The sequence below is a fragment of the Somniosus microcephalus genome, chromosome 11, assembly GCF_052327205.1.
Source record: "Somniosus microcephalus isolate GS21.2 chromosome 11, FLI_Smic_1.0, whole genome shotgun sequence".
In the NCBI taxonomy this organism is placed as follows: domain Eukaryota; kingdom Metazoa; phylum Chordata; class Chondrichthyes; order Squaliformes; family Somniosidae; genus Somniosus; species Somniosus microcephalus.
In genome coordinates, this window is record NC_140997.1 from 233,498,050 (window position 1) to 233,513,463 (window position 15,414).

Below are 15,414 nucleotides of genomic sequence, written 5' to 3' on the forward strand. Positions count from 1 at the left end.
GTGCGGCGCTCCCTCAGTACTGCCCCTCCGACAGTGCAACGCTCCCTCAGCACTGCCCCTCCGACAGTGCAGCGCTCCCTCAGTACTGCCCCTCCGACAGTGTGGCGCTCCCTCAGTACTGCCCCTCCGACAGTGCCCCTCCGACAGTGCAGCGCTCCCTCAGTACTGCCCCTCCGACAGTGTGGCGCTCCCTCAGTACTGCCCCTCCGACAGTGCGGCACTCCCTCAGTACTGCCCCTTCGACAGTGCAGCGCTCCCTCAGTACTGCCCCTCCGACAGTGTGGCGCTCCCTCAGTACTGCCCCTCCGACAGTGCGGCACTCCCTCAGTACTGCCCCTCCGACAGTGCAGCGCTCCCTCAGTACTGCCCCTCCGACAGTGCAGCGCTCCCTCAGTACTGCCCCTCCGACAGTGCAACGCTCCCTCAGTACTGCCCCTCCGACAGTGCGGCGCTCCCTCAGTACTGCCCCTCCGACGGTGCGGCGCTCCCTCAGTACTGCCCCTCCGACAGTGCAGCGCTCCCTCAGTACTGCCCCTCCGACAGTGCAGCGCTCCCTCAGTACTTCCCCTCCGACAGTGCAGCACTCTCTCAGTACTGCCCCTCCGACAGTGCAGCGCTCCCTCAGTACTGCCCCTCCGACAGTGCGGCACTCCCTCAGTACTGCCCCTTCGACAGTGCAGCGCTCCCTCAGTACTGCCCCTCCGACAGTGTGGCGCTCCCTCAGTACTGCCCCTCCGACAGTGCGGCACTCCCTCAGTACTGCCCCTCCGACAGTGCAGCGCTCCCTCAGTACTGCCCCTCCGACAGTGCAGCGCTCCCTCAGTACTGCCCCTCCGACAGTGCAGCGCTCCCTCAGTACTGCCCCTCCGACAGTGCGGCGCTGCCTCAGTACTGCCCCTCCGACGGTGCGGCGCTCCCTCAGTACTGCCCCTCCGACAGTGCAGCGCTCCCTCAGCACTGCCCCTCCGACAGTGCAGCGCTCCCTCAGTACTGCCCCTCCAACAGTGCAGCACTCTCTCAGTACTGCCCCTCCGACAGTGCAGCGCTCCCTCAGTACTGCCCCTCCGACAGTGCAGCGCTCCCTCAGTACTGCCCCTCCGACAGTGCAGCACTCTCTCAGTACTGCCCCTCCGACAGTGCAGCGCTCCCTCAGTACTGCCCCTCCGACAGTGCGGCACTCCCTCAGTACTGCCCCTTCGACAGTGCAGCGCTCCCTCAGTACTGCCCCTCCGACAGTGCGGCGCTCCCTCAGTACTGCCCCTCCGACAGTGCGGCACTCCCTCAGTACTGCCCCTCCGACAGTGCGGCGCTCCCTCAGTACTGCCCCTCCGACAGTGCAGCGCTCCCTCAGTACTGCCCCTCCGACAGTGCAGCGCTCCCTCAGTACTGCCCCTCCGACAGTGCAACGCTCCCTCAGTACTGCCCCTCCGACAGTGCGGCGCTCCCTCAGTACTGCCCCTCCGACGGTGCGGCGCTCCCTCAGTACTGCCCCTCCGACAGTGCAGCGTTCCCTCAGTACTGCCCCTCCGACAGTGCAGCGCTCCCTCAGTACTGCCCCTCCGACAGTGCAGCACTCTCTCAGTACTGCCCCTCCGACAGTGCAGCACTCCCTCAGTACTGCCCCTCCGACAGTGCAGCACTCCCTCAGTACTGCCCCTCCGACAGTGCAGCACTCTCTCAGTACTGCCCCTCCGACAGTGCAGCACTCCCTCAGTACTGCCCCTCCGACAGTGCAACGCTCCCTCAGTACTGCCCCTCTGACAGTGCAACGCTCCCTCAGTACTCCACTGGAGAGTCAGCCTGGAGTCTGAAGTCTCTGGAGTGGGACTTGAACCCACAACTGAGGCGAGAGAGAGTGTTACCCACTGAGCGAATAAGAAAAGGATGAAGGCTGGAAATTTCAATGAAAACTGTAAACATTTATTATTTTTTTTTAACTTGTTTTATTTATCCACACGGTACAAGATCAAAATTTCTAATACAATTTTCGAACCGTCACCTAAGAAAACACAGGACATGTGAATATACGGTATAATATAAATACATATCTTTTATATTTTTTCTTTCCTTCTAAAAAAAACTGCAAACTGCTAAAAATGGAACGTCTAATCTCGCTCCACAACAGCTCAAATGGTCTGGATCGGAGAGGAATGGACAGGAACCTCTCGTCCTCGCCCCGTTAACAGCACGGTGGGGAAAAGCTGGACATCACCTCCCTCTCCCCGCCCTCCCGCTCCCCAACAGGCTCACCTGAAACCATTCTTCCGCTTTAAGGGAGGCGGGAGAGAGACAGAGAGGGACGCCCGCTCAGGAGGGGAGGGAGTGAGGGACTCCCGCTCGGGAGGGAAGGGAGTGAGGGACTCCCGCTCGGGAGTGAGGGACGCCCGCTCGGGAGGGGAGGGAGTGAGAGACTCCCGCTCGGGAGGGGAGGGAGTGAGGGACGCCCGCTCGGGAGGGGAGGGAGTGAGGGACGCCCGCTCGGGAGGGGAGGGAGTGAGGGACGCCCGCTCGGGAGGGGAGGGAGTGAGGGACGCCCGCTCGGGAAGGGAGGGAGTGAGGGACTCCCGCTCGGGAGTGAGGGATGCCCGCTCGGGAGGGGAGGGAGTGAGGGACGCCCGCTCGGGAGTGAGGGACTCCCGCTCGGGAGGGGAGGGAATGAGGGACGCCCGCTCAGGAGGGGAAGGAGTGAGGGACGCCCGCTCGGGAGGGGAAGGAGTGAGGGACGCCCGCTCGGGAGGGGAGGGAATGAGGGACGCCCGCTCGGGAGGGAGTGAGGGACTCCCGCTCAGGAGGGGAAGGAGTGAGGGACGCCCGCTCGGGAGGGGAGGGAGTGAGGGACGACCGCTCGGGAGGGGAGGGAGTGAGGGACGCCCGCTCGGGAGGGGAGGGAGTGAGGGACGCCCGCTCGGGAGGGGAGGGAGTGAGGGACGCCCGCTCGGGAGGGAGTGAGGGACTCCCACTCGGGAGGGGAGGGAGTGAGGGACGCCCGCTAGGGAGGGGAGGGAGTGAGGGACGCCCGCTCGGGAGGGGAGGGAGTGAGGGACGCCCGCTCGGGAGGGGAGGGAGTGAGGGACGCCCGCTCGGGAGGGAGTGAGGGACTCCCGCTCGGGAGTGAGGGATGCCCGCTCGGGAGGGGAGGGAGTGAGGGACGCCCGCTCGGGAGGGGAGGGAGTGAGGGACGCCCGCTCGGTTACGGAAGAATGAATTTCAAATGCCTGGTGTATGAGGGGGTGGGTAGGGAGATAGGGAAAGGCGACCAATATCGCCTCCCTGCCCCTCATGTCATATCAAACCTGACGTCTTACTGTAGGTCAGGGGTGAAAGTCCCTGCCAACTAAATCAAAATGAATCTACAGAAAGGATAGAGAGAATTACCAGCTTGTACACGTTGAATTAAGAGACACACTCCTTCTTTTAAAAATAAAAATGCACATTGTATTTTTTAAAGCTTATTCACTATCAAAAGTGTTGTTTGATATCTACGTTCGTGATGTGTAGTTTAGACACAAAAAAATACAAGAGTAATGATGTTAAAATGCGACTGAAGTTGTGGGGCAGTCGATATTTACAGAGGGAGGAATAAGTCAATCGTTTCTGGGGGAATTGTTTTGCAAGGGTCAGACTGACATCACCAACTCCAGGCAGGATTTTCGGGTCAATGAGCAGAAACATGAAAGACTGCAGCACTTCGAGGTGATGGAGCTTCGGTTAATACACTAGTACGTCATTTTAATCATTAATTAAAGCAGCCAATTCTTTTATAACACTGTACGGTTCAGTGTAGTGCCAGCTGCACGAGGGCCACACACAGCCCGACTTCGCCATGGGGTTGGTGCTCGTGCAACTTGTGTGGCACGCAATCGAGCAAAGGCCTTCGCTCTCTCTCTCTCTCTGTGTGTCTGTGTGAGTGTGTCTGTGTGTATATCATGTGAGTGTGTGATTGTATCGTGTGTGTGTGTGTGTCAGTGTGTGTGTGTGATTGTATCGTGTGTGTGTGTCTGTGATTGTATTGTGTGTGTGTGATTGTATCATGTGTGTGTGTGATTGTATTGTGTGTGTGTGTCAGTGTGTGTGTGTGATTGTATCGTGTGTGTGTGTCTGTGATTGTATCGTGTGTGTGTGATTGTATTGTGTGTGTGTGTCAGTGTGTGTGTGTGATTGTATCGTGTGTGTGTCTGTGATTGTATCGTGTGTCTGTGATTGTATTGTGTGTGTGATTGTATTGTGTGTGTGTGTGATTGTATCGTGTGAGTGTGATTGTATCATGTGAGTGTGTGTGTGTGTGATTGTATCGTGTGTGTGTGTGTGTGATTGTATTGTGTGTGTGTGTGTGTGTGATTGTATCTGTTCAGGCCAGTTGTGAGCAGGGGACAATGAGCGCGCCTCGCCACCTACCAGCAAGTTGCCACTCGCTTCCGCTGGGGGGACGGGGAAGCCATGTGTTAGAGGCAGGAGCAAAGCAGAAAACCCGGGGATGCCCTGTTTTGGCCGGGGGAATGGCGGGGGCTGCGTGAGAGGGGACTAAACGGGACTCCTTCCCCCCTCCCCATCCCAATCGCTGTCTGATTGGTCTCCCCCTTGTTGGAAAGCCGGTGCTTTTTGCAGATGCCATGTAAGGACAGGTTCAGTTAGCCCTCTCTGGTCAATTAGCTTGCTAACCACCCTCCCCCTTCCCACCCCACCAACCCCTTGTTCCATCAAAACAGAACAGGAGCGAAATCAGCATCTGCCAGTCCGTTCTGTGTAAACCCTGTAATCTGTCGGCTCCCTGCAGCCCAACTCCAGATCCTAAACCCGTTCATGAGCTAACGCGAGGGCGGCGGAGAAATATATAGTCCACAAAGTAAATTTCCCAGACGGCATGCCCGAGAGAAAGATCGGGGGGAATGTTACCGCGCGAGGCGTCACCCGGACACGATGGTGTCAAGTCCTGCCCGGCATGGTTCAAACGGTTATTTAATCCCCTGAAAGTAGCATATTTTTACAATCGATCAAACTAGAATATATTAAAAAGGTCAGAAATAGCTTTTAACCCTGGCTCCTTCTTTGTGAAATGTTCTCTAAACCAGAGCTAGCTTCTCATAAAGTGGAGCCTGTGGCGAGCAGGAGTTACAACCTTAGCCCAGTGGGCAGGGTTGTGTTTGGGTTATTAAACGTTGCCCCTTTAAACACTGGAGTCGGAGATGGGGCGATTCCAGGTGGGAGACTGTGAGACTGAGCCTGGGGGTCCGGGGAACACTACAGTTAGGCTCAGTACTATCAGGGTGGGAAGGGGAGTCACAGATCCCACGGGATTGCCACTGGCCGTCAATGCCCAGGGGAGGGATCGGGATCGGGATCTCACCCTCAGGAGGGCCGCCCCCTTCCCTTTCCCGGCTCAGCAGGATCGCCAACTCTGATTGGACGGTATTCCTGGAGGTTTGATCACATGACCTCCCGACCCACCTGGTCAAATAGCCTCCCCTCCCCTCCCCCTGGGACCCCCCCTATCTTTTTATCACTAATAAACCAAAGCGATTGAAGAAGAAACACAACATTTGTTGTTTAACGCCCCTCTCCTATGATGTTTCCCCCTGTGGGTTTTTTTTTTGCTGTCAACAGCATCCTGGGAGATCAATCTTCAATTCCAGGGAGACTCCAGGGCCAATCCGGGAGTGGCTGGCAACCCGAAGACTCACTCGTAAGGAACGGTCACTTGGCCAGGGATAGTGGAGAGTTGACCAAAGGGGGGTCAGGCATGTTTTGGGGGAGGGGGGGAGAAGGGGTGGAAATCAGACCGGAGAAACACAAATCTACGACACAGAGTGAGCGGTTTTCTCTCTCTGAATACGGCACATCCTGTGAAATGAGTTCTGGGAATTGCCTGCCTCGATCGCCAAGCTACAGTGCTACCAACTGCGCCTGATCCTCTCTAGAACCGCGCACATCTTATAAATTATCTTGTTTCTTAAGAAAGCGGCTTCCTGCTCCTTTCCATAAAGTTATCTTTCTATATTTTTTTTGCAAACTCACTGCTGTGGAATCCTGTCTGTTTAATCATTCACCTGTGGCTTCGACTGTGTAAATAAAACAGCCTGGAGCTCTGGGGCACTGACTCACCACTGGAATGGCTGCATTTACAGACCTTGCCAGACGCGTAGCCGTAGCCCCGCGCTCTGTGTTATCAGTCCGGGGACATTAGCACAACATAAATCGTGGTGCTGCGAAAGCTTTATACTCTGTGCACCAGGAAAATTAATGTCAATCGGAAAGTGTGCGCCCGTTCAGTCTCCCTTCACTCCTACGATCTGCTGACTAAAGCACGGTGCAAACTAGTCGTAAGTCTCCCTTTGCCCCGCCTTCTTCCTCCCCCCCCCCCCTTTTCAAGACTGGTGTTGTCCTCCACTGCGACCCCCTCACTCTGGTTCCTCATTAACAAAAATAGATAATATTCGCCCTGACTGTGCTTGTATATCAGCAGGATGCAATGCTGGGGGTCCGGACCTGTTGTGTAGGGGCGGGGGGGGGGGCGGCAAGAGCATAATCAGGTTATGGATTAAGAGCATCGTCCAGGACATGCGTCAAGTGACGTGAGACGTCTTGGTGCGCTATTCCGTCAGGCTGCAGCACTGGCAGTGACGGACTGGATAGCCTATTCAGCTAACGGGTCAGGAATGGAGATTGGTGCTTCGAGGGACCAGGAAATAGGGCAGGATGGACAGAACGGGCAGTAGCAGCGGTGAATTTCACCCCCAGATAATGAAATGCTCTTTAACAGGCACCCTGGGCTGGTCTGGAAGAGGGGGTGCCCTCTCTGATGGTTGAACGTGGGCGTGAAGATGGGTAAATGTTTTGGGAGTTTTGCTCGATTCTCTTTTGGGAGACCCTGACAGTGTTTGGACACGAACTTTCCCGTGCTCTCGGGCTGTGGGCGCTGCCGGCGAGGCCAGTGTTTATCGCCCACCCCTAGTTGCCCCTTGAGAAGGCGGTGGTGGGTCTACTCCTCGAGTACTTAACTAGAGACCGTGAGAATTGCTTGGGGTCCGGATGGAACCATTTCCCGCTCCCCCCACACACCCCACCTTCCGTTCTGCACATACGGATAATGGAAAAGGAAAACGTGAATGGAAAAGGTGTAGAGACCGGCCAGTGAGTCGAAAGGGATGAGATCGATCCTCGGTGTGTGTGTGAGTGAGTCGAAAGGGATGAGATCGATCCTTGGTGTGTGTGTGAGTGAGTCGAAAGGGATGAGATCGATCCTCGGTGTGTGTGTGTGTGTGAGAGACAGAGAGGGAGTACTTGGCCCCGATTTTAATTCCAGGTGGATTCCCCGCTCAGGCCCGAGTTAAAATGACAGTCGGGTCTCACTGATGTCATCAGGCCGCAGCACGCTTGTGTAAAGAAGGACCTTGTTGCCTAAGGGCGTCTGTCCTTGCTGCCTGTTCGGGAGAGCAGGTTAAAATTGCAGATGTTGCGCCCATGCTGGCTTTCGGACCGGCAAGAGCCAGGGCGGTTTTAACGAACTGCCCGCCCGCCAGGTTTCCGCCGAACGAGTGGGATTAAGATCGGCCCCCACAGTGTCTCTACACTCTCCTGACCAACCCGTACTTCCAGTGATACAGACTAGTAGCACTGCGAGTGCTGCAGCATTGGCAACACATCTCAACAAAATATAAACCCTATAAAAGGTCAACAAACTAGGGCATTACAGATCGAAAAATAACCTTCATACAAAAAAAAACAAGGGTTAAAAATTTTCCTCGGACTGCCTACGACATTGATGCTGGAATCACCGGTATTATTATATACAATGATTGTAGTTAAAAAAAGCCATAGGTACATTGTAAAATTATTTCTTTTACCACGCACGCGCACACACACACAAAAAAACTTAAAACATTGTGCAACATATTTTTTTTTTCTTTTTGAAGCTTTTTGTAAATCTATCAACCGCAAGTCATTCACAAAACAGCCCCTGCTGCTAATACCCCAGGCCGCATCTCTGCAGCGGGGCTGCACTAATAATGGTGGTTTGGTCCAGTGCGTTGTGGGATCGGGACTCTCCCCTTGACCGCTGGGAGAGGGAGAGGGGAATGAGAGGGGGCAAGGGGTCAGGGGCAACGGGAAGGGCAGGGAGGAATGAGGGGGTCAGGTGTCATCGGGAAGGGCAGGGGGGAATGAGGGGGTCAGGGGGCATCGGGAAGGGCAGGGGGGAATGAGGGGGTCAGGGGGCAACGGGAAGGGCAGGGGGGAATGAGGGGGTCAGGTGTCATCGGGAAGGGCAGGGGGGAATGAGGGGGTCAGGGGGCATCGGGAAGGGCAGGGGGGAATGAGGGGGTCAGGGGGCAACGGGAAGGGCAGGGGGGAATGAGGGGGTCAGGGGGCATCGGGAGGGGCAGGGGGAATGAGAGGGGCAAGGGGGCAACGGGAGGGGAGAGTGAATGAGGGGCAAGGGGTCAGGGGGCAACATGAGGGGCAGTAGGGAAATGAGAGGGGCAATGGGTCAGGGGGCAATGGGAGGGGAGAGGTGGGAGGAGGGAGGGGAAAGGGGAGCAGGGGTGGGGAAGGAGGAATGGGAGGAGAAGCGGAGGAGGGAGGGGAAGTGGAGAGGGGAGGGGTGGGATGAGGGGGAAGGGTGCAGATTCCTACAATGCAACAGTGTTTTGAACTGAATTTCTGTTCCTCGAATATTTCACCCCAAAAATCAAAAAACAATGCGGGGGGGAGAGGGAAGGGAGGGAAGGGAAGGGATCGGAATTCCGATGATTCCGCCCCGATGCTTCATCTTCCTATCACATCGCCGAGACAATCGGGCGGCTCTCGGACCCCGCGACCAGCTCCTGAGGGTCTGTACGTTGTAATATTTTGCTGAGCTTGAGGCGGGCGGACGGGGGCGGGGGGCTGGGGGGGGGGGAGTTGAGCGAAAAAAATAAACCCGGGAGGATCACCTTAAGCTTGGAAGACACCTAAAGTTTTCCCGCAAGGATTAGGAAGCAAGACCTTGCCTTGAGATTGGAGTGAACAGTGTTCGAAATGCTTGCTAGTGATTGCTTGAACGAGATACTCAGGTTAATTGCTTCCATCATTTTATTTACTGTCACCACTGAGGGACTAGCCATTGAGTTCAGACCTAGGTCTAGAGTCAGCACTGCTTTTTGTGAATGGGGGGCATCTGGTCCTAGAAAGGCTAGAGTTTATGTCAAAAAAAAAGCACAATTTTAGTCTCTCATAGAGAGCTTACATCGCAGTCTCTATTATTATCTGAGTGGGTTTCCCTACATCGTTTCCTGCAGTCCCATTGGGACTGAGTGGAACTGTGGCCTCGGCATCCAAAGCTAGGTCCTTCGGCTTCCTTCCTTCTCCCTTGGGCGCTGTGAGCATCTTTATCCGCTGGAGAGGTTGAACAGAGAAGGGAGATGATTAGAACTGGTAAGAGTGAAGGACAGACAAATTCACAGCACACAGGAACAGGAGGAGACCACTCAGCCCCTCGAGCCTGTCCTGCCCATTCCATCAGATCGCGGCTGATCTGTATCCCAACTCCGTCTATCCGCCTTGGTTCCGTAACCCTTATTACCCTTACCCAACAAAAATTTAGCGCTCTTCAGTTTTCAAATTTTCAATTTGACCTCCAGCCTCAACAGCTAACTGAATAGTGGTCAGGAGCAGGAACATAGAAACATAGAAGATAGGAGCAGGAGTCGGCCATTCGGCCCCTCGAGCCTGCTCCGCCATTCAATGCGATCATGGCTGATCATCCAAACTCAGTACCCTGTCCCTGCTTTCTCCCCATATCCCTTGATCCCTTTAGCCTTAAGAAATATATCCAACTCTTTCTTGAATATATTTAATGAACTGGCCTCCACCGCCCTCTGTGGCAGAGAATTCCACAGGTTCACCACTCTCTGGGTGAAGAAATTCCTCCTCATTTCAGTCCTAAATGGCTTACCCCTTATCCTTAGACTGTGACCCCTGGTTCTGGACTCCCCGACCATCGGGAACATCCTTCCTGCATCTAGTCTGTCCAGGCCTGACAGAATTTTATAGGTTTCGATGAGATCCCCTCTCAATCTTCTAAACTCCAGTGAGTATAATCCCAATCGACACAATCTCTCCTCATACGTCATTCCTGCCATCCCAGGTATCAGCCTGGTGAATCTTCGCTGCACTCCTTCCATGGCAAGAACGTCCTTCCTCAGATAAGGTGACCAAAACTGCACACACTACTCAAGGTGTGGTCTCACCAAGGCCCTGTACAACTGCAGCAAGACATCCTTGCTCCTGTACTCAAACCCTCTCGCTACGAAGGCCAACATACCATTTGTCTTCTTAACCGCCTGCTGCACCTGCATGCTTACCTTCAGCGACTGGCTGAACCCAGGCTGATATCCTCCACCTATCATAGGAACAGGAGGAGGCCACTCAGCCCCTCGAGATCATGGCTGACCTGTACCACAACTCCATGCTTCGTAACCCTTAATACCCTTACCTAACAAAAATCTATCAATCTCACTTTTGAAATTTTCAATTTGACCCCCAGCCTCAACAGCCTTTTGGGGGAGAGAGTTCCAGATTCCCACCACCCTTTGTGTGAAGAAGTGCTTCCTGACATCACCCCTGAACGGCCTGGCTCTAATTTTAAGGTTCTGCCCCCTTATTCTGGACTCCCCCCCACCAGAGGAAATAGTTTCTCTCGATCGAATCCTTTAATCATCTTAAACACCACAGGGAACCTTGGATGTCAGGGGATATACGAGAATGGATTAGGAAAAAAAGGAGGGCTTTTGGCAGATACAAAAGGCTAAAGGCGGAGGAAGCCCTAGAGGAGTACAAAAAGTGCAGGGGGATACTTAAAAAAGAAATTAGGAGATCAAGGAGGGGCCATGAAATAACACTGGCGAGCAAAATAAAGGAAAATCCTAAGATGTTTTATAAGTATATTAAGGGTAAGAGGATAACTAGGGAAAAAATAGGGCCCATTAGGGACAAAAGTGGCAATCTGTGTGTGGAGCCGGAAGATGTAGGAGGGGTTCTAAATGAATTTTTTGCATCTGTTTTCACTATGGAGAAGGACGATGTAGACATAGAAATAGGGCGGGGGGACTGTGATATGCTCGAACATATTAACATCGAGAGGGAGGAGGTATTGGCGGTTTTAGCTGGCCTAAAAATGGATAAATCCCCAGGCCCAGATGAAATGTATCCCAGGCTGCTGTGTGAGGCAAAGGAAGAGATTGCGGGGGCTCTAACACATATATTCAGGACCTCTCTGGCCACAGGGGATGTGCCAGAGGACTGGAGAACCGCTAATGTAGTACCATTACTCAAGAAGGGTAGTAGGGAAAAACCGGGGAACTACAGGCCAGTGAGCCTAACATCAGTGGTAGGAAAATTATTGGAAAAGATTCTGAGGGACAAAATTTGTCTCCACTTGGAGAGGCAAGGATTAATCAGGGATAGTCAACATGGCTTTGTCAAGGGAAGATCATGTCTGACTAATTTGATTGAATTTTTTGAGGGGGTGACTAGGTGTGTGGATGAGGGTAACGCAGTGGATGTGGTATACATGGATTTCAGTAAGGCCTTCGATAAAGTCCCGCACAGGAGACTGGTCAAGAAGGTAAGAGCCCATGGAATCCAGGGTGCCTTGGCACATTGGATACAAAACTGGCTTAGTGACAGAAGGCAGAGGGTGATGGTCGAAGGTTGTTTTTGTGACTGGAAGCCTGTGGCCAGTGGGGTACCACAGGGATCGGTGCTGGGTCCCTTGCTGTTTGTGGTCTACATTAATGACTTGGATATGAATGTAAAAGGTATGATCAGTAAGTTCGCGGATGATACAAAAATTGGTAGGGTGGTAAATAGCGAGGAGGGTAGCCTCAGTCTGCAGGACGATATAGATGGGTTGGTCAGATGGGCGGAACAGTGGCAAATGGAATTTAACCCGGAAAAGTGCGAGGTGATGCACTTTGGGGGGACTAACAAGGCAAGGGAATACACAATGAATGGTAAGACCCTAGGCAAGACGGAGGGTCAGAGGGATCTGGGTGTGCAAGTACACAGATCCCTGAAGGCGGCGGAACAGGTGGATAAGGTGGTAAAAAAGGCATATGGGATACTTGCCTTCATTAGCCGAGGCATTGAATATAAGAGCAAGGAGGTTATGATGGAGCTGTATAAAACACTGGTTAGGCCACAGTTGGAATACTGTGTGCAGTTCTGGTCGCCACACTACAGGAAGGATGTGATCGCGTTGGAGAGGGTGCAGAGGAGGTTCGCCAGGATATTACCAGGGCTGGAGCGCTTCAGCTATGAAGAGAGACTGGGCAGATTGGGTTTGTTTTCCTTGGAGCAGAGGAGGCTGAGGGGGGACATGATTGAGGTGTACAAAATTATGAGGGGCATAGATAGGATGGATGCTGAGGAGCTTTTTCCCTTAGTAGAGGGGTCAATAACTAGGGGGCATAGATTCAAGGTAAAGGGCGGGAGGTTTAGAGGGGATTTGAGAAAGAACTTTTTCACCCAGAGGGTGGTTGGAGTCTGGAACTCACTGCCTGAAAGGGTTGTGGAGGCAGGAACCCTCACAACATTTAAGAAGCATTTGGATGAGCACTTGAAATGCCATAGCATACAAGGCTACGGACCAAATGCTGGAATATGGGATTAGATTAGACAGGGCTTGATGGCCGGCGCGGACACGATGGGCCGAAGGGCCTCTATCCGTGCTGTATAACTCTATGACTCTATGACCTCGATTAGAACAACCCTTAATCTTCTAAACTCCAGGGTGTTGGTGACACACGTGTGGAATTATATGTCCTGAGGTCATGAAGGGCGCTATATAAATGCAACTTCTTTCTTTCATGCATAGAACACAAAACAAAATCTCCCTGAGGTGCGGTGCCCGGAACCGAACGTGGTACTCTAAGTGGGGTCTAACCAGAGCTCTGTACAGCTGTAACGTACCTTCCAGCCTACTTGAGATAAAGGCCAACATTCCCTTAGCCGTTTAAATTATTTTTTGTACCCGTGCACTAGCTTTTGGTAAATAACTGTACTTGGGGCCCCCGAATCTCTCTGCTCCTCCACAGTTCCGAGCTTATCGCCATTGAGAAAATACTCTGATCGATCTTTCCTGGGTACAAAGTGAATCACATCACACCTTCCCCACACTGAACTCCATCTGCCACAGCTGGGCATAGATCTGGGCCCAGATGTTGGGCGGTTCCTCGTTCCCCAGGGAGCAGTGAGCCTCTGGGATGGGTTACCGGCTGGTGCGGTGGGTGCTGACTCTCTGCCTTCGAGAGGGAGCTGGACCGGTTCCTGACTGGGGCAGAGATCACATCATAGAGAAGGTCAGTGTCTCGATAGAGAACACTGGGTCCGTGCGATCGCCTGGGCTGGTTTCCCTCGTCTGAGGGGGTCGGAGAGGAATTTTACTGGGTATATTTTCCCCTTATTGGCCCTGGGCGTTTTCTCTGGTCTTCTGCCTCTCCCAGGAGATTGCACGACTGCCGGGGTGGGTGGGTGGGGAAGTGTCTAGTCACAATAGAGGTGTTCAAAATCATGAAGGGTTTTGATAGGGTAAACAAGGAGAAACTGTTTCCAGTGGCAGGAGGGTCGGTAACCAGAGGACACAGATTGAAGGTAATCGGCATAAAAGCCAGGGGATGGATGGGGAGACATAACAACGCAGCGAGTTGTTGTGATTTGGAACGCGCTGCCTGAAAGGGCGGTGGAAGCAGATTCAATAATAACTTTCAAAAGGGAATTGGATAAATCCTTGAAAGGGAGAATTTGCCGGGGCTCTGGGGAAAGAGCAGGGGGAGTGGGACTAATTGAATCGCTCTTTCATTGAGCCAGCAACAGGCACGATGGGCCGAATGGCCTCCCTCTGTGCTGTGAGATTCTGTGATGCTCTGGCCATTATGAGGTGTGGGGCAGGTTTGATGGAGCAGCTGGTCTTTGGCTGCCCACCATTTTCATACGTCTGTATTTATAGAAGGACGTGCCGATGGGGTGAGATGAAGAGTGGGTGAGAGGAGGCTGGTGTGGAGCAGAAACACCGGCACGGAGCAGTGGGGCCGAATGGCCTGTAATTCTAAAAGCCGGTGACGTTGGGCTCCATTCTATGCCCAGGTGGGAATCTCGGCCCCAGGATTTGAGCGGCAGGCCTAAACTTCTAGCCCCTCCACCACCCCTGCCAAAGGTCTTACCTCAATTATTGGCCCATCCGACTGAATAATCTTGACAACAACCACCAGAGGGATGCATATCATGGAGGAAAGTGCCAATGCCCAGCCCACACCCTCGGCCCAGTCAGGGTACTTGTAGATCTTGTTGTAGGTCAGGGGCGTATACTTGGCAAGGGAGAAGACGAAACAGGCCTATACGGGAAAGAGGAAGAAAGGGAGTTTGGTTATAAACACACTGGTGCCACCAAGGCAACAATCGCTAGGCAACAGACCAAAATACAGTCAAACCCCGCCCCCCCCACCCCGGGGTCAGAAACCTTGGGTTCGAATGTGCACATTTATGGGATCCTGAAATCCATTTATAAGGGGTCAGTGTACGAGCCCTAGGGTGCGGTCGTGTTTACGATCCTGGATTAATAATTAACCAGAGGACGCCGATTTAAGATAATTGGCAAAAGAACCAGAGGGGAGATGAGGAGAATGTTTTATGCAGCGAGTTGTTGTGATCTGGAATGCGCTGACTGAAAGGGCGGTGGAAGCAGATTCAATAGTAACTTTCAAAAGCGAATTGGATAAATAGTTGAAAAGGAAAATATTTGCAGGGCTCTGGGGAAAGAGCAGGGGGGTAGTGGGACTAATTGGAGAGCTCGACCAAAGAGCCGGCACAGGCACGATGGGCCGAGTGGCCTCCTCCTGTGCTGGAAGATTCTATGGGAACATGAGTTCAAATCCCACCGTGGGCAGTTTGAGATCCAATTCAATTAAAACTAAAATCTCAAAATAAAAATCTGGTGTCATGAAGCTGTCGGATTGTAGCAAAAACCCAACTGGTTCACTAATGTCCTTTCTTAGGGAAGGAAACCTGCCGTCCCTACCCGGTCTGGGCCGAGATGTGACTCCAGTCAAAAATCAAAGTGCTTGACCTGAACTGTCCTGGCATGTCACTCAGTTCGACTGAGAATTGGGCAACAAAGGCCGGCCTTGGCAGCAACGGCCACATCCCGAGAGCGAATAATAAAACAAACATTCCTTTGTGCACTATTTTGTTCCAAAAGCAATAAAGGGATTGCACATGAACAGTTAAACCTTCATTCCAGCCGAAAGAATTGGACATGTCCAGCAGTACTGACTCAGCACAGTGAGGGCAATCCTTAGTCAAAAGAATCATGTTGGATTTTTGAAACCATTAAGGTGAGATATGTTTGTATTAACTCTCCCAAGGTTAGGTACAGTAAAGCTC

General features: G+C 53.0%; 1 protein-coding gene across 3 annotated transcripts in view; it reads right to left on the reverse strand.

Moving 5' to 3' along the window:
• Window positions 1-1,919: 1,919 nt before the first annotated feature.
• Window positions 1,920-15,414, reverse strand: part of LOC147111345 (sodium- and chloride-dependent taurine transporter-like) — a 101,173-nt gene continuing 87,678 nt past the window's right edge. For all 3 annotated transcript variants that reach the window (XM_086002137.1, XM_086002135.1, XM_086002136.1), the window contains 2 exons: window positions 14,196-14,366; window positions 1,920-9,369 (listed from right to left, as the gene is read on the reverse strand). In XM_086002137.1, the coding sequence (XP_085858263.1) occupies window positions 9,217-9,369; window positions 14,196-14,366 (324 nt within the window). In that variant the 3' untranslated portion in view covers window positions 1,920-9,216. The remainder of the gene's footprint in view (window positions 9,370-14,195; window positions 14,367-15,414) is intronic.